This window comes from Tetrao urogallus (genome assembly GCF_951394365.1).
Source record: "Tetrao urogallus genome assembly, chromosome: 2".
Taxonomy (NCBI): Eukaryota; Metazoa; Chordata; class Aves; order Galliformes; family Phasianidae; genus Tetrao; species Tetrao urogallus.
The window spans coordinates 106,140,839-106,164,235 of record NC_136814.1 but is presented as its reverse complement, the minus strand read 5'-3'; the positions used below and the strand labels follow the sequence as shown (position 1 = coordinate 106,164,235).

At 48.8% G+C, this 23,397-nt stretch overlaps 1 protein-coding gene across 2 annotated transcripts; it reads right to left on the bottom strand.

The window, feature by feature from the left end:
* Nucleotides 1-1,705: 1,705 nt before the first annotated feature.
* On the bottom strand, nt 1,706-22,886 carry GATA4 (GATA binding protein 4; the record flags this gene model as incomplete). 2 transcript variants are annotated; one of them, XM_079532669.1, is made up of 6 exons in its annotated part: nt 1,706-1,888; nt 2,947-3,089; nt 3,349-3,436; nt 4,247-4,372; nt 5,316-5,485; nt 22,361-22,886. In XM_079532669.1, the coding sequence occupies 6 exons, from the start codon at nt 22,884-22,886 to the stop codon at nt 1,706-1,708; spliced, it is 1,236 nt and encodes a 411-aa protein (XP_079388795.1). The 2 variants fall into 2 exon arrangements, with proteins under 2 accessions (XP_079388795.1, XP_079388796.1); XM_079532670.1 differs by having other exon boundaries at nt 5,316-5,482.
* Nucleotides 22,887-23,397: the final 511 nt, after the last annotated feature.

Below are 23,397 nucleotides of genomic sequence, written 5' to 3'. Positions count from 1 at the left end.
CAGAAACACTCTTTGTGGGAATGGTGAAGTGTGAGTGTAAGATGGAGGGTGGCACCTTACATCCTTCAGCATATTTTGTGGGGATGCACCATCCCTCTTCTGGTATCACCTGGTTCCATAGTCAAGTTCTGGATGCAGGGAGGAAAAGAAGGAGCTGGGAAGGCAAGAAGAAGGGTAATGGAGTTTGGGAGCAGACAGAAGCAAGGCTGGAGAATCTTGTAGGATGAGGTCTCCCAGAAATTCTCTACCTGTAGAGGCAAAGCTGTCCCTCCTTGGAAACGCTGATGGAAGCATGCTGGCAAGCATCTGTGGAAGCATTCAGACTGCACAGAGGAGCTGTAGCGTATGCATTGCTGGATTTTGTTAAGCACATGTTAGACAAAGAGCAACTAAAGGTAGGTTAGGTTGAACTGATCCCTTTTGGGCAAGGGAATTAGTCTGTGGCCTCTTAGCATCACTTCCAACTCAATTTTCCAGAATTTTCTGGTTGCTAAGAGGCTTATGGTTAGGTAAACACATGAGTTTTGTTTAATACTTGTGTATGAATGGAGTTAAGCTTCTCTTGCAGGCAAGCAAGTCTATGCACATGCTTAGTAAAGAGAATGGCCCCTGCCTGCATCCATTAGAGGCTGAGGACTTTTCTTGTTGTGAAAGGTGAAATCCTTAAGACATGGAAAATGATCATGAGCCAGCTGCTAGGGGAACAGTGGGCACTCAGAGTGCAGTGAGAAATAAATGACAATCAGATTTCATCAGTGACAATGAAGACAACAGAAAAGTATGCGAAAAAATTAACTGTCTCAAAAGCAACAGCACAGCAGTGTTAAAGAGCAAACTTTCACTTGCTGTGCTCTACAATAATCTCTAAGCCTGGCTTGTAGCTATTTGTAAGGGAAAAGCCCAACAGTTTCCTCCAGGATTTGATGACCAAGGTGGGTTTCCTCTACCCGCTTCCAGTAAGTTTCTCCTTCCAATATCCCCCTTTGACTTCAGACAGACTTTCTCCAGGCTCAGCCTTTTAGAAACACAGTCCCTTGATTTTGTAGTGATAAATAGGAAAGGAGTTACTATTAAATACAGACATTCATTAGGTTTTCAGACCACCTAAGGAAATGAAGGCAATGCTCTAGATGCATGAGCTGAGCATGAGGATGTGGGTCTCTTTTTTTTTCTCTGCCCTAGATCATATCAAATCCACTAAAGCCACCGCAGCGTGTCTGTTCAACAAACTGTTCTGAAACTGGCTCCATTTGGTGGAAGATCACTGAAATGGGGTAACGACGATGGCATTCCCTCTGGTCAGGAAACACATGGATGATGACAGGAGAAAAAGATGTGTCTGTGCCACCATTGTCTCAAGTCTCAAATGGCAAATGTTTTTAAATAGACAACCCCCCACAAAAAAATATGTTCATCTTTGTGTTTCTGGCTATTTCTTAGAAGGTGGTGGCAATCAAATAAAAGGCAACTTGTTTGAAGGGAGGAAAAGGGTTTCAAATCCATTAGTTACTTTGAGATTTGAGTCTTGGCTTGTTTTGTAAGAGCTCTCCTACACTTCACGTAAGTCCTCTTTACCTCTTTGTTGGAACATCTCACCACGGCAGGAGAGCAGGGGAGGAGGGAAACAACATGGACATGATTATTACGTGGCATCTTCTTCACCTCTCCAGTGGATCAGCCTCAAGTCTATGGGTGGAAGACCAGTTTATGCAGTTATGATGTCCCCATGGTTTTCAGCTAAGACCAGGCTGTTCCAGGAGTCCTGTTTGGAGCTGGTTTGTGGAGACTGGCTGATGGCTGACTGGTAAGCTTGCGGGGAAAGCTTCAGGGCTGAAATTGCAGGATGAATTGAAGATCCATGTCCAGACATGGCAGAGACCGAGAATGCCTGCAGAAGAAGAAAAACCTGGTAAAAAAAAAAGCTTCAAATAATAGAGGAGCCCTTCATGTGGAGTAGTAACATGTCTGAGGATTTGCCATAGATTGTAGCTTATGCGTGATGCTTTGGGCAGACTCTCCTTCTTTTTCTAGACCCTGCCTTTTACCAGTATTGCATAGGGGACAAATTGTTCTGAGTGCCACAAGCGATCATTTTACCACCCAAGGCTTGAGGATTCATTGGCCCTGGGTATTCCTAGATCACAAATGCCCTCCCGTGGACTGCAGGAGAAACAACCTTGCTGCAAAGGGCTGCAGGTACAGGGTCAGTCCAGCCCAATGACACACCATTTTCTCCATGGTTGTTTCTTTTTAAACACTGCTGTTCCTCATACGAACTCAAGAGGAGAGCAACTATCATTTATCACTTCTGTTCTATCAGTTGTGCTACACTGCAGGGCATCCTTAGCCAAGGCATAATTATTAAACCCACAGAGGCTCACAGAGATCAGCTTCCAGACCTGGGTGTTGCTCAGCAGGACACTCACCACGCGTGGATGCAGTGCTGATCCTAAGACATCTAGTGGTGGATAAGGTGCAGAGCACCCACTGTACCCTACAGCCCTGCCATCCTGCTGCCTGGATTTACCTTTGCAGGGACTGGGTTAGATTAGGGCTGTGTGACTACATTTCTCAATGCACATCCAACCAGTGCAGATAAACTAGAGTCCTACTGCCAAGCTTTTCTTGCTCAGGACAACTCAAGTCCTACAAAGAGAATGGGTATTTTATTGTGATGTGACTTATGCAGCTGCCCAGCTACAAGAAATCTCACGTTTTCAACAGGGCTGCTACAAATTTTGGCCATTCAGAACTTCTGCATATCACTGAGCATCCACACTGTGCCGTAAACATGGTGACGAGAATGTGCATTTTTTGCCCCATCCCAGATTTCCTACTATGAACTTCACTGAAAAGAGGCAACCTCTTGCTATAGAGGTTTTTAAGATGTTCTTCTCCCCTTATCTACCATTCTCAGTTCCATCTCTGTCCCACTGCCCTCTGTACCTGAGAAATTGGGCTGGGGTGCCCATAATGAGATGAGAGCCCTGGTTCTGTTTTTATGGGGCGCATTTCCTCAGTGGTCGTGGCACTGCTGCTGCTACTCGTGGAGCTCGTGGTCGGGGTAAGACTCTCACTGCTGGATGGACCTGTGGGAAAGCAGGTGGTAAATTGGACTTTTCCCAAGGGCCTTTCACTTCAAAGCACTCAAAGTTACTGTAGGTTAAAAACAAAAAAGTAGCAGAAAGGCCTTTGTTACTGCTGAAAGACATGCCAACGTTCCCCATTTTTTGAAGAATCAGCCCATTTTGTCGTTGGGTGTCTGAATCGTGCAGCATAAATCCAAGTGGCCAGAAACACGATTGCACGTGTGTACACACACAGTTGGCTCTCCTTTTTAATGCTTACCTGCTGGCGTCTTTGTTTTGTTAAGGTTCTTCGGCTTACGCTTCCTTGTCTGAATGCCCTCTTTTCTCATTGCTAATGGCCTTGGAACCTGTCAACCCAGATATACAAGTGCATTGGTTTCTGTACATCCATACAGTCACCTACGACACGACTCCAGCTCTACCTCATCAGCTCCACAAAACCCGGCTGATTTAATTGAAAGCAACAACAAAATGGAGCCCAAAGCCACTGGTTAGCATTGCTGTATGGACAGATATGTCAAAGCTACAAAGTGTGCTTCCGAATGGGAATAGATGGGCTTTTTTACAGCACAGATATTGAGTGATTTTTTACTTTCCTGTTGAGCTTGGAGATGAAGATGTCTTTCTGGCCAATACCTATTTATGGAAAGCTACCCAATCTGCATGGGGAAATCTCCCTTAGGAACTGATCCCACTGAGCTCACCAACTGCACAGTCAGAAACATACTGGGATTTATAGAAAGAATTTGTTGGGTTAAGTGGCTTCCTCTCATCTATCTTGTTTTCCAGCTTTGGCCTCTCTCCCATGAACGCACTTTCATCTGTTCTGAAGCAGGAAAACCTTGAGAGCATGGAATTGAGTAAAAAAACCCTAGCAGTAGCAATGGGAATCAGAATGGGACTCTATCTCTGCCACTTGGGGTTGCCACTGACTGGTGGGAGAAGGGCTGGAGGTTTGCATCCTGAAGTTCTGCTTGCCTCTGACTCCAACGGGACTATTCTAGATACATCAGACACTCCCTGTATGCACAAAGTCCCCACTGGCAGGTATTTCACTAAAGGACTTTTAGGTAGGGAAGAATCTGGGCCTAATTTGTGGGTCACCTTTGTGCTCTGGGCACCCTCCCCGTAAGAATAAAAAGGAATAAAGGTTTTACCCCATGGAGCTTCATGTAGAGCCCACAGGCGTTACAGACAGGCTCTCCCTCGGCGTTTCTGCGCCAGAGCGTGGTTGTGGTCGTGTGGCAGTTGGCACAAGAGAGGCCAACGCGACGGGAAGCCGACTGTGAGAGAAAATAGAGGGAAAAGAAACAAGTCAGCCTTCCGGCAGCATCTCAGATCCCAGCGAGTTTGCTCCAAGTCACAGAATCATAGAATACCCAGTGCTGGAAGGGCAGCACCTACAAGGAACATCCAGTCCAACTCGCCACCAGCTTGGCTCAGCCTATGGCTGGAAGGGCTTTTCACCAGAGGGCGCTGGGTGGCCGTGGCTGTGCTCAAACCACAAGTGTCATTTTAGGCACTTGCAGGGAATGGCTGGGTTTGAGCAGAGTCAGCTTTGTGCTACGTGAAGTGCAGAGCAGGCTTAGGATGAAGCCACATGGAAGATGAGTCTGTGAGGGAAGGCTTGCTGGCTCCTTGCTGCCTGGGGGCCGTGACAACCCCGTGTCTCTGGGGCACAGATGCAGAGCCCTTCCCAAAACTCCCCTCCAAAGCAGGCTGGGATGGGCAGAATATCAACACCAAGATATTCCCATTCCCCATGAATGTCCCATCCCGACCCCATAGCCTTTGGGATGATCACCTGCCCCAGAAGCTCTGCTTTAGCTTTTCCAATTACGGCAGCAAACAGGGTGTCCAGAAAAGATGTCTGACCACCATGAAGTGAGAGCACAATTAGTTTGAACAGTACAATATCTTAGATCAATATCTCATCAAACAGAATGTAATTTTGCTGAGTTTGGAAACCTGGACCAAACCCACCTACGTTAGGCACATAGAGACCATGGAATGGAAATATGCCTGACATCACCACCTAGCTGTCACCGGTTTATCACAGAATCATTTGAGTTGGAAGGGACCCTTCAAGGCCATCCGTCCCACTCCCTGCACTGAACAGGGACACCCACAGCTCCGCCAGTGCTCACAGCCCATCCAGCCTGACCTTGGCTGTCTCCATCCTTGCACACAGCCTTACCCCGCATACGCCGTGTGCTGCTGACTTACCAGCCTCCTCTGAGGTTTGAACAAGGGCCGGTTGATGCCGTTCATCTTGTGGTAGAGCCCACAGGCGTTGCAGAGGTAGTGCCCTGTGCCATCTCTCCTCCAGAGCGGGGTGGACATGGCCCCACAGTTGACACATTCTCGCCCCTCTGAATAGTCATCAAAAAATTCTGCTGCCATGATGGGAGAGAAAGGAAAATGTTTGGTTAGTTAAGCAACTGTACGTGATTTTTTTTTTTTGCTCTGGTTCTCAATATTTGAACCCAGCAGTGATGTTCAAAGAAATCACCAGCAATCAGAGTTTATAAAGTGCAAGAAACAGCTTTCCTTCCACAGGGAAGCCAACAGAATTATTGGGAAGAGAAACCCCTTTCCCTGTCACAGTGTTGGCTGGAAGGCTTCTGTGGCAGCAGGGATGTGCTGGGACACGGATACAAGGAGACAGAAATAGAAACCTTCCCTTCTGCTCTGACGTTATCCAATTTTCAAAACTGGACATAGCCAGGGCAAACAGATTGGGGCAGGCAAACGGCTGTGTTTACAGTCCAGACAAATTGCCTGTGACTATGGAAAAACACAAGCCTGGACTCACAGAGCAGAATTGCCCAGGCATCCCTCACTGGGCAGAGAGAATCTTGTCTGTGCTCCCGACAGCTCTGCTCCTTACTCAGCCCCTTTGCAGAATTGCTGTAGAGAGCCAAGGAAAAGAGATGTTCTCATGCCTTTGCCCTATTGGTGCGAGAAGCAGCTCCTAAACAGAGGTGTCACAGATTTGGATGCAAATCTCTATCCTGGTGCATTCACTCACCACAGTCCAGGTTCACCCTCCACCGTGGCTCAGCTGTGGCTGTGACATGATGGTAAGGTGATTGCCCAAGGCTGGGGCAGCCCCATCCTTCTGGCTGCGTCCCATCCTTGTCATCTGCAGGCTGCTGCAGAGCTCAGGGCACCTCGACAATGTCACCACTTGGGGAGACAGCTCACCCTCATGTACAAAGCCCTCTAGAAGCCAAGAACTCAATCAGCCCAACACACTTCACCTAATGAAATACAAGCACAGAATGTAGCTACATCCAGTTGGCAAGGCCCTTGAAAATGCGTATTGCTGCTGCTGATCCCACTTGAAGAATATCAGCTGTTGAGATCAGGCTGGGGAGGGTATTTATTCTGGAAAATGGAGTTACAAACCCATTCCTGCCTCTGGATTTCCCGTCCACCCAGACACAGTAACCAAGGCATTCACATGTTCTGCTATCAGCAGCAGAAAGGAAGGCTAGATAAGAAATTAATTGGAGAGAAGAAGAAAAGAACAAATAGCAACAAAAGGCTCCATCACTTGGTGTAGACTGGGAGTAAACCAGGCTTCTGAAAAAGCATGGTTCCCAATATACTGCATCACAAAGGAGACTTTTGGAGGATGGCAAAAGCTTTGCACTGAGACCTGTAACCACCACATACCAGAATAGCATTAACTCACAGCATGCTGGTACCAACACTGCTATACACTGTGCTTGCCCCCCTGCTGCCTGTACAAGAATCTCAGCTTTCTGCTGGAAGTCAGTTCCCCAAACAGCAAACCAACAGAACTGGATTTCTTGCAGATCTATGTCTCGGTCGCATGTGGATTCTCTGCCATCTAGTGAGGGTTACATTCAAACACCAGCCATGTTTTCTCCTGCTCTATGAACTTTTTTTGGAAAATCAGGAGAAAACTATATGTCTATATGGAATCATAGAATGGCCTGGGTTGAAAAGGCCCACAGTGCTCATCCAGTCCCAACCCCCTGCTGTGTGCAGGTCACCAACCAGCAGCCCAGGCTGCCCAGAGCCACATCCAGCCTGGCCTTGAATACCTGCAGGGATGGGGCATCCACAGCCTCCTTGGGCAACCAAAGGATTAAAAAATGACTGAGGTGGGAGTGGTAACCAGGCATGGAAAAGGATTCATAGGAGCTTAGTTTTCTCTAGAGAACCAGGCTAAAAATGGCAAGAGATTACACTATGTGGCAATGGGGAAACGCTAGAAGACAGGAAATGGGTATACCTAAAGAGCTCAGGAACCAGAAGTGAAGGAATCCAGTATCTTCTCAGCCTCTTATGGAAACCTCATTACCTTTGAGCAATGCTGGTGTTTTAGGAAAGATGGGAATCACTCCAAGTGTTTTTTGTACATGTGGACTCAGGGATGCTACAACCATAATGCCTCACTTTGCCCTTTAAAATCATCACTGAGTCACAGCCAAAATCCAGATCAAATAAACTTCCTTTGAAAAGAGGAGGAATTGGAAGAGTTGGTCAGGAAGGAACTCATTTCCTTGAAAAATCTCAAGAAAGGAAAACATTTCACCGTTTTTTTTTTTTTCATCTTACAAAATTTCTGAGGTTTTGCATTAATCATTTCCCCCTCTTCCCAAAAAAAGCAACTTTATTTTCAGAGTGATTTTCATCTTGTGAGAAAATGCTTTCCTCTTTAAAACTAGGTCAGCGAGAGTCATTGACACAATCCAGGGAGAACTGGGCATGGCAGGGGTAATCCAAAGACAACAGTTAAAACCCTTGGCTGATTTCAGTTGTGCCGTTGAATAATAATTACAAAATCTTTCTTGGAGAATTTTATGCTAGAAAACCAAAATCTGAGTTTTTAATCAAAGCAAGAAAAAGGCAAAAACTTTGGAAATGTCAAGAGCTGGACTAACCCTTGGTTAGGATAGCACAAATATGGTTTTCCACTCTCAGCTGCAGACAAAGGCGAGCCTTGTGAAACGCTAATAAATAGGAATAACCAGAGATGGAGAAGGAGCAGACTTTGTTCCCAGGTCACGCTGAGGTTCCGTGCAAGGGTGGCTCTCCTTAATGACAGCCTCATGGGGAGATAGCAGAAGGGTGCGTCCCCTGCATGCACCACCCAGCGCTGAGTCACAACATGACATCTGTGGAGTGCATTAAAGCCACTCTTAGAGTCGTGTCAGGCCTCCTTGACTTCAACAAGTCTCACCTGGAAGAGAAATAGCCCCTCTTTCTTCAAGGCGTGCTTGGTGATGGCAAGTTCCTCTCAGCAGGGATGTTCTCTAGAAGGATGTGTCTTGGAAACTGCTCAAGATTGGCTCAGAGAAGACAATGCAGTCTTAGTGAGCACCTTTCGGTGAATAAGAGGCTAACACGTTTTGGCACCAATGGAGAAAAGGCAAGAGACTAGATTGCTCCCTAAAAGAGGTGCTCTAATTTCACAGCATCACTAAATTCAGGGCTGAAGTTGTGAAGAGGAGTCTTCTGAACTGGCCCTATGTGTGGGTCTGTAAAATAATAAGATGACCTTACCAGCAGTAACCCACGCAGTTTGACGTGGCCAGACATCCAAGACACAGGAAACCCAAGCACTCAAAACAGCTGCTCATTTTTGAAGGTTTGGGCAATGGTCTTCGCCTGCCTCCCTCCCTCAGGGGCATAACTGGGATGAAGAACCCCTTCCCATGCATGGGTTCTTGTGAGAACAGCATCACTGAGACAAGGCCATTCCTAGTGCTCTGGAGCCATCTTCATAGGTTTCTTTTGGACCCTCTAATAGTTTTATGTCCTTCTTATATCGTGGTGTCCAAATCTGCACCCAGTTTGGGGCGTGCTTGCTGATTGCTTCATTTGCCCTTTGTTGTAAATTACAGGGCTTAAGGCACAGCAGATTGGAGGCTCCTCATGAGAAGCAGCAATGTGTTTTCTTGGCTGCTGTGTTGGGGCTGGAGCTCTAAATCCTGGCATTATGAGATCCCCTGACACTTATTCGTTCCCTCACCTTGTACTAGCAGCCGAGAAAGGAAACGTTTATTCAGGCAGCAAATTGCCTGAACGGCTCCCAGAGGGACCTGAACAATGGAATGGAAGGAAAGGCTCCCCCAGTTGCACTCAGGGCAATGATTTCCGTTTCATGGTGCAGGAGCCACTGCTGATAATGGAGATTTATGGGCCCGTCCGGTGACTTCTATAATAGCCTTTCTGCTAGGAGGTCCTCCTCGAAAGATTGAGTCCCCCTCCCAAAGCCAAGTATGGAGCAGGGTTAAGGAAAGGATAACATTTGCCAGTTGGGCTAGGAGAGAAACAGTCCTGTGTTGGAACAGCCTCCCTTGCCACGTGTGCTAGAAAGTCTCGTGTTCCTCTTTGAAGGCTCAGCTCCCAGAGTGACTTTGCCCAACCCTTATCTTAGATTATATCGGTCTTGTGATCATTTGGGCCTTTTTTTATGGGTTGGATCCCTAAGCCTGGTGTTGGCTAATGCTAAAGGCTTTCTATTTTAATGCTTTGTCAAACCCTGCCCCTAGTCCATGAAGGAGCTGCTCGCATGAGAGCAGATCACAGAACCATGCTAAATGAGCCAGCTTGAGTGGGTGGGTTTGGTCCTGGCCGGGTCCCAGTCACCAGCTTACAACAGATCTTCTTCCCCTTACACCTACTGCTTATGAAGGCTGCAAGGTCCCCAGGGCAGGAAATGTCAATTGCGTATTGCACAACAGTCTCCTAATCTTGGGTGACGTCTTGAGCACGCTAATGGCAGAAATACTTTCCACAATGGGACATTTTGTCCCTAACGAGCTGGGAGCAACTCTTTAAGTGGGGCAGTGAGGGCTATTGGGGAAAAAGCATTCATGCATATGGCCCTTAGTCACTGGGAGTGGTTCTTTACATCCACCGCCAGGTCCACAGAGAGCAACCAGTGAGGATAATGCAGGGCTAGAGGAGAAAGCAGATCAGAGATGCTAGGCAGCCCACATCTACAGCCAGCATGGCTGGGGCATGGCAGCATCTCCTTCCACAGAGGACACAGCCTTCTTGAAATCTGAGTAGTTCTGCCTTCCCAGGCAAGAGAATGAGATGCTCTCACACAACCAAGGAGATCAAGGGGCGGCTGCCCAAGGCTTGAGTCTGTAGAGAGCTTGCACATCCCTCACTGGGTCCTTTGACCATCTCTCCCAGCCCCAACTCTGCCAGTGTACCCATCCCTAGGCCCAGACCTTCCGACTGTGAGGAAGGGCTTTTCTTTAACAACCTTAAATTTCACATCCTGGGAGAAATCACCTTCAGCAGGTGAACACAAAGGAATAAAACAGTAGAAGCACCTCTGGTGGAGAGATTTTGACTCCTCCAGAACCAACAGCCAGTTTGTAAGTTTTTGCTCCCAAACCAGCCTCTAGAAGGAGACAAAGAGCCCTCCTTGCACACATTTAGGTCAGACCTGCATGAGAAACAGCAACAAGGTCATCTCCTTTCTTCTGCCCTCCAGCCCCTTCCTGCCCTCAACCCCTCTCTGTTTGCTAGGGAGAAAGAGACTTCCATTAATATAGCACTGGAGTTTTGTTTACAGCTGGAGGGATATTTAATATCAACATTTCTCCCTGCAGAAGTGTCTTCTCAAGCCAGTGAAGCAACTCAGAAAAAGAGAAGCTGTCCTTCAAACACAGGCAGGCACTTAGAGGCTCTAAACAGAGCCTGAGAGCAGTTTTCTCTGCAGAGAAGCGGTTTCCTAAAACAATTTGTTATGATAAGAGGTGAGAGCCGCATTTCTGTGTATACAGAATCCCAAATGGACTCCTGGGGGCACTGGCAGCTGAGGCACAGGACATTGGGCACTCAGGCACGTGGACACACTGGGCTCTGAGAAGGTCCCGAGTCACCAGAACCTTCTGATTCAAGGGACAGCCACAACAGCATGGTAGAGAGAAATGGGATTTACCATTCCTGTCTGTTCAGGATAATTTGTCCTAAATCCCAAAACAGTTTCCATCAAAAAAGTGACATTGTGGAAGTCCTTCCTGCAGTTTTACCCTTTTGGGGTCCTTTTAATCAGTGTTTTGCTGCAGCTGTTGGAGCTGAAAGTCACATCTCTTACATGGGTTGAGTCTCCCATGAATTGCACGGGACTCCAGGAGTTTAAGCTTTATGTGCTAAAGAAAACCACCAGAAACATCCTGCTCAGATCACAGCTGTTCAAACTGCTTCTTGTTCCAGTATTGTGTCTGAGCAGCGCTGGACTGGGAAGGAAAACAAAGCAGCAGAAAAACAAGGAGAGACAAAAGCAGAAGAAATAGGGAATGACTGTAAATAAAAGAGCCCATTTTTATGCCTGAAAGAGATCTGCAGCCAAGAGAAAGCTGTCAGTGAGTCTTTCCCTTTTCTATGGGGGCATCATCAGCTTGGCATGCAGATGGAGGAAAACAGAAAGCCTTTGTGCTTTATCAGCTAGTGGAGCTGAGCATGGTTCCGTAAAAACAGATTCTGCCCATTGGCTTTTTCTCCCCCTTCCTATTCTCTGTCTGATTCCCCTTTGGGAGGTTTGGGGCAAGATTTGCCCACTTACCCACTGTTTTAGAGACAAATGGGACCCAGATATGTGGTTGGCAGGGAGACAGCAGGACACTGCCTGCCTGAGAGTCCCCATCAGTGAGCCAGTTGCTGCTGGGAGTGCAGTTCCCCACTCACTTGTGATCTGTGTGAACAGCTGACATCATCTGTGTGGTTGCTGATCTGCAGAGAATGGTGGAAGGGGAGAACTCCCCACCATGAACTGGCTGCTTAGACTAAGCAGCATTACCCCTGCAAGCCCAAGGGCCCCACTCCATTGCATAGGAAGCTTTCTACCTACAATCTGGCTGAGCCACATGCCACTTCTGAGAAGGCAAAATGCATTTCCCCTCTGCCTTGTGAAACACCAGAGCGAGACTCTTCCTGCACAACTGTTCCCAGGCCAAATGTTTCATGTCAAGGCAAAGGGAACATTGTGTCCCTCCTCTGCAAAGCTCCCTGCTCTGCCTGTGGTGAGCCAAGGTCTATGGCACAGAGCTTTGCCAATAGCCAAGCATATTCCTTTCCTTCGTGGATATGTTTTCCCCAGTTTGAAGGACAGTAGAAGTAGAGGCAGCCAAAGGACCAGCTGAAATCATGTGCTAGAGGGACATGAGAGGAAGGTTGGTCAAATCCTGTGCCTGGAGTTAGGTTCAGCCTTGGCTTTGCAATAAGCTTCCCTTGATCAAGTCATCTCCTTGTGACACTGATCTTACCTACTGTGAAGGAACAAAGGCTGTTCCATGCCCCACTGTGTGTCCACTGCAAGGGAGAGTGGAGAAAACTAAAGCACTGCTCCAGGAATGTCTCAGCATATGGTTTCAGAAAGGAGTAAGAGGTGGTACTGGAGACAAGCTGGTTTCTTGGAAAAGCTCTCCGGCATCACCAGGTCCCAAACCCTCAAGCCTAAATATCGTACCAGAGCTGCATGGGACACACACACACACGCTGAAGCACCATGGCTCAAACCCAAAAGACACACAGCCTGCTGTCCAGGAGAAAGATATGCAGACACTCCTGACGATGTAAGGTCCTGTGTCTGCACATGGGCTGGGGGTCCAGCAAACACTCCTTGTGCTACATTAGAGTAAGGCCATCCTTTTCCCGTGTCCACTGACTATATGTCACATATAGACACTAGTGCACATACACGTGCAAGACGAAGGCTATTTTGATGACAGACAGACAGGACACATGTTAGATCACAGCCACATCAGCACCCTACTTGAGCACAACAGAGGCAATAAGCAGACCCATTTGTTCCCCCCACCCATTCCTACCTGCTTACTCCTGCCCCATCAGCAGCTGCTGGCACCACCAGGCACAAACCCATCCATCACATCCTGCAAAAAGCTTATCCCAAAAGGGCACAGCAAAAGCTCTTGCTGTTCAGAGAACTCGCTGGCCGCCCCTTCAACGACAACTTGTGCTGATGGCAAAGGCATTCACAAGTGAGCTCCAAGGTCTGCTTTCTTTTGCTGGGATGCAGACCTGATCCCACCCACCAAGGTGACCTCCCCTTTCTTCATCCTACTTACAGTTCTTACACTTGTAAATATCTGGGGCTCTTTGATAAACAGGAGATTCCTCTGCTTATCGACTGTCCAAATATTTTTTAACAAATCTCAGATTAGCATGGAGAGCTCATGGATGGGGTCTGTTTGGCAGCAGGGACCTGGAAATGGTCTTTCTCTCAGTAGACAAAGGAAAATCAGCCAGTGCTTTCCTCCTTGAAATACATCCCATCTCCAAATAAGAGCCTTAGCAGAGGCTTTACTTTGCTGACTGCAGGGGAAAGGATGATGGTGGAAAAATGTAGAGCATCAGAGCCAAGGAAAACTTTGGATTTCTAATGCCTCTGGTTCATCTTCCAGCATGACACAGTCTTCATGTGCTTTTGGGTGCTGGAGCCCAACAGATCGAGCTGAAGGTCCTTAAACCACTGGAACCCAATGCTCTGTGCTCATGCATCTACTGCAGCATCTGTTTGATGGTAGCCATTTATCTGTCTATAGAAGTGACCTGAGTGGACTAAAGCCAGAGCCAGTTCTGGGGCCAGGAAACTGATGCTATTTAGGGCCATGACAAAGAAGTATTAGGGAGAAGTTATCTGGGTATATGCTGACAACAGGCAAACTCAGCAGTGGGAGAAGACACATGGGACAAGCTGGGCATTAGGGTAAGAGTTTCATTAGGAGGTGAGTTGGATACCCAGAGAGGTGAGAGCATTTTTACTCCTGGGCGTTTCCATCAAGACAAAGCCAGAGCTAATGCAGATCACAGCCAATGAAGGTGGTGGCCCTCCTTTGGGCAGGTTGGGTTTGGACATCTCCAGGCATCCCTTGCAACCTGCAGTTCTGCCACGCTGCCATTCCAGATACTCATTATTTTAGATTTTGTTTGTACAGAGCGGTGCAGATCAGTCAGCACTTGGACTAGATGATCTTAAAGGTCTTTTCCAACCTTAATGATTCTACAGTTCTATGTAGGATATTTATCTGAGTCAATCTTGCTTGTAGGAATAAAACTAGCTGTATTATTATTATTGTATGTGTATTATATGTGCATGTTTGTATGTATGCACATACAAGCTTCATAGACATATCCATTCATACAGATATACTATATCCTACAGAATGCTGCTTTAGCCAAGCAGGGAGCATTGCTAATCAGTTCTCCTTGCTTTTGTTATTAGAATTATTATTCTATGGCTATACAGAACATAACTATGTGTAGTATTAGATATATATACTACATATACACAAATATAATGCATACACACATATATAAATGCCTGTCTTACATGCTATAAAATATGTATATACCATGTGTAGTAATAGATGAACTGCAGAGGCTATATATTGCTTGATATGTCAGAGCCCCATGACAGTGTTAAATGTGATGTTTGTGTGCACACTGAGGCCCCTGCCCCATATTTTTAGCTCACTCATTTGGACTTCAGGGCTTGGAGCCCAGCTCAAAGTCCCACTAGGGACATAGGACCCCCAGAGGAAGACAGCCAGGCACAAGCAGAGCCTTTGTCTACAGTTCCTGGTGTTACACAGGACGGTGGTTCTGTCTAATGCCTGTCCCTTCTCCTGTTTGATGCCTTTCTGGATAGGAAGGCAGCTCAGAGCCAAGCGGGGCCGTGGACGGAGCGATTCTGTGATAAAGTATCTGCAGAGGTCAGCTCAGCGCTCAGAAAGTGCAGCCCAGGCAGGTACCCGACTTATCAGGGCATCATGCAACTCGCAGTTTTTTCTAACCCAATTGATTGGACTTTTTATCTAAAATAACAGGCATTATAAGATAGGCGAAAGTCGAGATAAGGACCAACATGGAGTAGTCTTGAATCAGATCAGCTTGGGGACAGGTTCAAACTCCCACACCTGTCCCGGACGAATCAATGAAAGTTTCTTGGCGTCGTCCACTCGTTTTGAAATGCTGCTCGAGTGGAGCGAACTTTGAGACCGCGGCGTTTATTCTGTGATTATAATTAACCTGCTCACTCGTTGTTATTGATCGCGTGTGAAGGGAGGTGACAGAGTCTGACGGGGTGTTGGAAACAGAAATGGCTGCAGAGGGGGCGAGGGGCACGCAGCCTGCCCGTCCTCTGGGAGGGGACAAAAGGAAGGACTGAATAGAGAAAGCCGTGCAGAAAAACCTCAGTTGTGCCCAGAATTCAGGGCACGAGGGCACCCTGGGCAGCCAGATCTAGTGCCTGATTCAGTGGTTGGCAGCCCTGCCTGTGGCAGGGGGTTGGAACTGAATGATCCTTCTAACCCAAGCTATTCTATGATTCTATGATCCTCCCAGCCCAGGAGACCACGAGGAGAAGAAACCCCCCAGCAGCTGCAGCACCCAGCATGTCCCAGCTCAGCAGCCTTCCCAGCAGCCAGCCCTGTGGCCAGCAAGCCCTTCCCAAACCCATTGCAGACACCTGGAGCCGAATGGGTGGCTCAGAGGAGCCCTGATGGCTGGGTCTCACTTCCTTGCTGCTCTTATTTACAGCCCCAGCACTTTGAGTCCTGAATGTTAAATGACGGCGGCTCCTTGGCTTACAAACCCAACAGCTTGGCTTGCAAACAAATGTATGCATTTTTTGTTTCTTCTGGAGTGCGAGCGCACAGGAATTAAGGTTTCCCAGCTTTCCTGTTGCCCCCAAATCTGCCTCTTCCCCTTCTTGGAAAAGCAAAGCCTCGTGCATAATCACAGAATCGTTTGAGCTGAAGGGACCTTTAAAGGCCATCTGGTCCAACTCCCTGCAATGAACAGGGACACCTACAGCCAGATAATAATAACACGGCTCTAGAAGATGGAGGCAGGATTCCTCCTGAGATGCTCCCAGCAGACACACACCTCATCCTCAGGGATTAGGAGCCATTTCCAGACAGGGCTTTTGTGATCCCAGATTCAGAAGCAGCCAGTACCAGGAGGGAAGAGCTCAGCCCCACGCAGCCCTGCTCCAGCTGCCTCTTCCCCACCAATGGAAAACTCACTTTCCCTGGCTTTCTATGAATTTTTTTTCCCCTCCTTCACAAACAAGCTGAATTTCCGATTCCTTCCCAAAGCTGTGGAGCCCAGCTGGCTCTGATAAGGGGCTCACCAGCTTTACGGGTCGTGAAAAATAAAAATAAACCAGAAAACCCCTTCGTGCTGCACCATGCAAACCCTGCGGCCACTTTCCAAAAAGGAAAAAGAAAGTGCTTCTGGTTTATGGGGAGAAAAGCTTCAGGTCCCTGAGTTGTTTGCAATGGTCTGCACCTCTGCGCCAGATCCCAGCCTCCTGCTTTCAGATGGGAATGCTTTCAACTCAGAGCAGGCAAGGTGTTGTGGTGGTGTTGTTTTGTTTTGTTTTCAGTTTTTAAAATGTTTGCATTCCAGATGCAAATCCAAAAGGAAATTTGGTGCCCGTGATGAGCACAACACACCTCCTGAGAGCGGGCGGGGAATACCTGGATGGAGCCAGTGGGAAAACTGAGGCACGGGGCAGCGCACAGGGGCTGAGCACTGGGGCAGGGTGCTCAGCTCACAACACTTTCCTTATTTCAGCAGCAGAAAGACACAGTTTTGCCCCTCCTGAGTCCTACAGGGGCTATGGGTGACCAGAGCCACCAAAGAGAATTATCCAAAACCCATCACCGTGCAGGAAAACAGCCAGGAAAAAGAAATATCACTAAGCACATCTTAGCACACACACACACAAAAAAAAATTTAAAAAAAATCACTTTTCACTTCCAGTTGGTGCTGCCCCAAACTTGGCTTTAAAACCCAGGCGCTGCCAACAGCAGAAGGAAGGCTGAGCCATTTCAGCGCCGATGACGGGGTCAGATCCCTGCTAGGCTCAGGAATCTCTGTCTGGGGGAGAGATCCCAACTCCTGCTTGTGCACAGAGAGAGAAATCCCAGCTGAGTGCATGGCTTGGCTTTGCTCGGGCACACGGGAAATGCTGCAAACACAGCCCAGCTGCCGGGACCTCTCCTCCGCGCTCTGCTTTCCCAAAGCAAAACCCCAAAAATCTGAACACCCCCAGGAAAAAAACCCATCCCTGCAGTCACCTCACAGGAGGTCTTGCAAAGTGTGCACAGCGCAGGGATTTCCAGAAGAGCCCTCCGTTCACTCGTCCCCCATTGCAGGAGGCAATGACGATGGAATTATTTTCGGCCGCTGTCACGCACATGTGAGCACCCGCGTCTGAGGACCTCACTGCTCAGGAATGGCAGATAATTGGCTTTAATTTGTCATTATGGATGTATTTACAGCTCGGACCGGTCGCCGTGACCGATCATGTGAGGACAGCTCGTGGAAGGTTGGAGGGGTTTAGTATTTCGCCGTGCTTCAGGACGGTAATAGGCAGCTCTGGGCAATGTTGGCCCAAGGGTTTGCTTTTTCCCTCACCCCCCCAAATGAGCAAACCCCCCTCTAACAATATGTTGAAATTCGATTGCGTTATTTGGCATCATTTGGGATGCAGAAGCACGTTCTCTCCTATTTCCCCGCTTATTTAAGCGGCGTTTCGCAGGCGCGTGCAAAAGGCGGATTTACACCTTCCTGCCAGACAGCCCGAAAGCAGCGGGAGCTCGGGACCCATCTGCAGGGGGAAGAGCTGAATATTCCCCATCCTCTGCATAACTACACACGTCCCTCACACCCAGCCAGCCGTCCTGACACAACTCGGCCTTCGGGTTTCGGCAGCGCGGCCGCATTGCAAACATCGGCGCGTCTGCCTCTGCCCCCAGCAGCCCCACGAGCCCCATCTCTGCACCCCTTTTTGGTAAGCAAACGATACCGAAGGGCACGCCAGGCTTATAGATGTGGAAAGGAATTTGGGGACAAAATGTCCAAAAAAAGAGGCCTGCTTGCAGCTCTTTTCCCGATCTGCCCAAAGCTCAGCGGGTCTCAAGGAGCAAAAATTTCAATGCAGAGCCCTTCGCCAATGAAAAAGCATTGAAAGTTTGGAGTTTTATACTTGAACAAAGCTCTTAACTCTTGGTTTTGTGTGCGTGTATGCTGAAAATTGCATTTTTTCACATCCCTATTCTCACAGCCCCAACACTGCCGACCTCCAGGCACGGATCCCTGCTCACCTCTCAGTGCTCCTGCTGCTTTTTCACCTGGCTTGGGATTTATTGCTGGTCCGTGCATTGCTGCAAAGGAAAGATTTTTCCAAGCCAATGGTACCAAGCTCCCTAAACATTGCAACCACTGGGTTTTTCCATTCAAAAAAGAAAAAAAGGAAGGGATATTTCTCCATTTTAGAGAAGCAAAGAGCACCACTGCCAGCCGAGCCAAGGCTCCTCCATCATCAGAAGAGCACAGGAGCAACAGGATCGGGTCCAATTCCCTCTGCTAAACACCCCCAGATAAACCCTCCTCTATTTCCAAGGATTTCATATTTTTCACCCCAAAACTGATGGAGATAAATGCAGAAAGAGGGAATGATGGGCTGTGCTCTGAGGAAATAAATCATTGCTTTTGTTACAGGGATAAAAACGCGCCTTGAAATTTGTGTTCAAAGGAGAAAAAAATAACAAATCCTGGTTTGTTAAAGTGTTAGACTTGGAGCCACCTCCCATTGCCTTCGATTCCTCTGCTTTGCAAATATATACACATAAATATATATACAAAATGTGTAGTACATGATCTTATATGTAGCACGTACTGCGCCGCAGCTGTTCTGTGCAACATGCCTGTTTGTATCGAGCGCCGTTTCCAATGACGGATCTACATCATTGATCTATTGTTGCCACTTTCTTTGCAGTTTTAAATATGTTGTTTGGGGATGCCTGGGGGGTAAAGAAATTAATAGCACGCTCAAATCCTGCATCCCTATCCCTTAGTTGTTTGGTTTTGCCCTCAAGTCCCACACCGTGCTCTATGGCCGCGGTGACAATTGTGGAGGGCTGTGATTGATCAGTTTGCTCTTAGTGGTGATTTTTTTTTGCAAAGGGGAAAGAAGTTGAGGAATAAAGCATCCTGGAATGCCTTCCTCAGCCCAAAGCCAAAGCGTTCAGAGCCGTGCCTTTGAGCAAAAGCCAAAGCTCATCCTTCTCAATGTTGCCCCGGGGCATCTGCGGGTAGGGCAGGGGGTGTCCGAAAGCGATGAGTCACTGGAAATGCTGGCCTGGGGATGCTACCAGGAAAAGCTCTTCGCATCCCTATGGGAAAGTGTTAAGATCTGGTTCCCAATCTCCCAACAGCACCGAAAAAACATTTTCCAACTGAGCACAGCGCCTGCTCGGGGCTTTGATCTTTGCAGTGCCTGGTCGGGGACTTGGCAAAAGATGGAATGAAATGCAAAGGGCCAGCAGCTGCCCTACGTATGGTTGTGATGCCATGATTCAACAATTCTATGATTCTGTGACTCTACGAGTCAATGATTCTATGATCCTACAATTCTACAGTTCTATGTTTCTATGACTCTACAATTCTACAATTCAGTGATTCTGTGATCCTTTGACTGCAGTTCTACATTCCTATGATTCTACAACTCTACAGTTCAACAATTCAATGATTACACCGCTCCACAGTTCTACAATTCTTCGATTCTACAATTCTGTAATTTGGTGATTCGGTGGTTCTGCAGTTCTGCAATTCTATGATCCCATCATAATTCTACAAAATGTCCCATGCCCTGAAGTGCTCCCAAGCACGGCAGCAAAATTCAGCCTCCTCTGGACGCTGGAGCAAAAAGTGAAGAAAAATCAAAAAAACAGCGAGAAGAAGAAATGGAGCAGCAAACAAACAAAAATCCCTTCTATTTTGCTTCCATTTTTCTTCTGTTTTGCAGAAGTTTGCACCGGCTGCAGTGAAAGAAACATAATCACACTGCGGTGAAATTGCAGTGGGATGGGGAAGCAGCATCTGTCCGCCGTCCCCTTGCTGCAAATCGCCTCAATCCACACTCGTCTCTGCCTGGCCAGGGGGAAGGGGCAAACTACCCTCCTGCACTGGTTTTAGGGTGGATTTCAGGTATTTTGGGGCAGCTGGGAGCAGCAGGAGGGGCTCCTGGAGGGGTATTGCCCATGTCCCATCCCACACCTGCAGCAAGTTCACGGCCTTGGGCTGCCAGCTCTGATCCTCCCTGCGGGGTAATGAAGTGCTCCCCAGACATACCTCCAGAAGCCCAAATGGGGCATCGTGAACACGCATCAGTTTTATTTTTCCCTATATTTATTTACGCTTCCCAGACTGCTGTTTGATGCCACAGAGCTGCTATGGCCCCCCAAATCCTTCCTATTAGGGAAAAGCAAGAAAGCATTTCTTTTAGTATTGTTTTCTATCACCTTCGAGTACGGTTTCACTGAGCTTTTCCTGCAGCCCTGCTTATCAGTGGGAAATAAATGTCGTTCCCAATCGCGTAGACTACATGTCTGAGTCTGCAATCCCAACTATGCGTGCGCTTGAGCTTCGTTAGAAATAATAATAACTAATATTATGGTATTGACGGACTGCTCTGCAATTAAAGCGGTCGTAGGGCGGCATTTTCCACTCAGCAAAATCACAGGAGGAAAATGAAAGTGCTGCAAGGACCGCTCGGTTTCACAGAGCCTTGCGCCAAGGGCAATGCTTCCACCCAGAGATTGTGCGGAGAAAGAAATATCCTAAGGAAAGGCCAAGGAAGGAGCTTGGACCCCAAGCTGCCCACCACGGAGCTGCCTTCCACGCCATCCCCCTTTCTGCCTGCACCCTGAATTTTGGGCAGCTTCGTGCCATCGGCGCGGTGCTGTGAGAGCTCGGCACAAAGCACGGGGAGGCCACAGCCGAGGGGCAACAGCACAGAGCTCTGCTCAGCACAGGGCTTGGAACCCCCAAATCACCTGAATGTTGCCCGGTATTTCTGCAACTGCAAGTCTTCCTGTTGATCATTTCATTTTCTTAAGCGCTTTTTATGGCTCAGAAGTCATTCGTGACCGCTGCATAAAGGCGGTATATTTTTTTCCCATGAGAAGAGATGCCACGGTAGTCAAATACAAATGCATAAATGATCCAATTCGGCAGCTCCTGGCTTTCCTGCACACCCACCATCGCACAGCTTCCCCACATCCCTTCCTCAATGGCCTCTATCCCTGCTCTGCTCCCCATTTTGAGCAATCTCTTAATGCTCGAAGAAACGCAAAAGGCATCGGCAAGGCCAAGCCTTCGCCGACACCCGACTTTCACTTTGATAACACCTAAAAATAATGCAAAAGACTGAGAAAATCCCATGGGACAAGGTGGGAAAAGTGCTCTCTAAAACGCAGGTTAAAAAGTGCAATCCTGAAATTTATCAGCCGACGAATGCGAGCCGTTCGCCTTTCGTTTTGTTAAACCCAAAGCTAACAGCAATAGCTCCACAACGAGACCATGGGCAACAGAAGGAGATTTATAAGGGCAGTCCCTCGGCCCCACTCTTCTCTCCATTTCTCCTTTTATTCTATCCAAAATACAGCAGCAATATGTTAAGCCTTGTGGGGCGATTTCTTTGGTGTTAGGACGGGGCTGCTTATGGAGATTCGGGTGTCGGCCGCAGGCGGGGATCGGCTCAAGGGATCCCGGATGGCTTTTTGGCAATGGGGGCTCTGAAATTCAATTCTGGGGCACTCAGCTGCGCTGAGCCACCTGGGGGGACCCCAAAATAGCAAAACCAGGTGCCAGCGGCTGTAAGAATGAAAGTGGATACGTTGCTTCACCTCTGTCATTTTTTCCCAGCCCAGTTTTCCCAAAAACTACAAAGAGGACACAGCACAAAGCAGAGAGCTGAGATTCACACACTGAACTTCTCTCATGCATTCAGTCCCTGAATTTCCCCCTTCTGCACCAAAACCAAGCCCGGGAAGGGGCTGCCTGTGTGCTCCTGCAAACTGCAATGGGATGGTCCCAGAATGTTCACGGAGCTATTTGCAGAGCAAACCCTTCCATGGGAGCTCGGCACGTGATTTCTGGCCGCTCCAGGCCTACCTCCATTTAACTTTCACATTTTTTTTCTTTTGGAATCGCATCCCTTGAGGACTTTTTGCAACGGTTGGGCTGCGTCCATCCCGGCACAACCTACGGGGAAGCCCAAAATTTTGCATCTCCAGCAGAGATGCATTCGAAACCCGCCAGAGAAAAGGATGCACGGATAAAGATTTGGGGAGCACACAGAGTGAAACCCTCCCTTCTCCCTTCTCCTTTCTCCTTTCTTCCTTCTCCCTTCTCCCTTCTCCCACCCCACCCCTGGCTCAGGGTGGTTTGCTCACCGATGTTGGCGTGCCGGGCGGCCGCGGGCGTCCCTCTGCTCTGCAGGTTGTGCAGCATGGGGCTGTCGAAGGGCGAAGAAGTCCAAGTGGTGGCCATTTCGGGGCTCACATACGCTGGGTAAGGGCTGGAGTAGGAGCTGCCGAAGCCCCGGCCGTATTGCTCCCTCCCGTTAGCAGAAAGGCTCAAGGAGCTGCTGTAAGCCGCCGCTGCATCCCGTGATGAGGTGGAGGGGATGGGAGTGCTGGTGGAGAAGGAGAAGCGAGGTGACACGGGCGGGTGGGAAGATCCGGGGTTGTATGCGGCGCTTTCAGCTCCAGGTTGAGTCCAGATGGAGTGGCTGGAGACGGGGCTGGCTTGCTGGGAAGAGCCGCTGCTGGGCAGGTAGGGCAGGCTGGGGAGCATGGAGGGGACCCTGGTGGTGGGCACGTAGACGGGGGACGCGGCGGCAGCGCCGTGCATGAAGCCACCTGCCCCTTCGTAGGACGGGGGGCCAGGGTTCGCCGCCATGGCTAAGCTCTGGTACATCTCGCAGCGGGGCCCCCCAAACCCCAGATGGGTGTCCGAGTGCAATCCAGAGCGATGGGGAGCCGGCGAACCACCCCGATTCCCTTCTCCAGCGCTGGAGGCGGATGGAGCGGTGTTGCGTGGGTCCAACCTCGCAGCCCTGACCGAACTGTGGCCGGTGATGGGATTTTGTCCTTCACCCACCCCTCCCCACCACCCACCTTCCCCACCTTCAGCAGGTCCCCAGCCAGCAGTCCCGGTCCCCTTTAGCTTCTGCTTGGCCTTAGCTTCTCCCACCGGGATCCATCCATCGGCTCCCCCCCCTCAACAGTGGGGCCGGGCTGCTTAAAACCCTCGGGCAGTCTCCTCCCCGTCCAACCTCCCCCCACCCCCCCACCCCGGCCCGTCCTACACCAGCACCGGGCGATGGGAAGGGGATGCAGGAGCCCACCTCGGGGCGAGGTGGGGGGGGGTAAGGAGGTTAGAGCAGGGCCTAGGGCTGGGGGGGAGGTGAGATGGAGAAGTCAGGGAA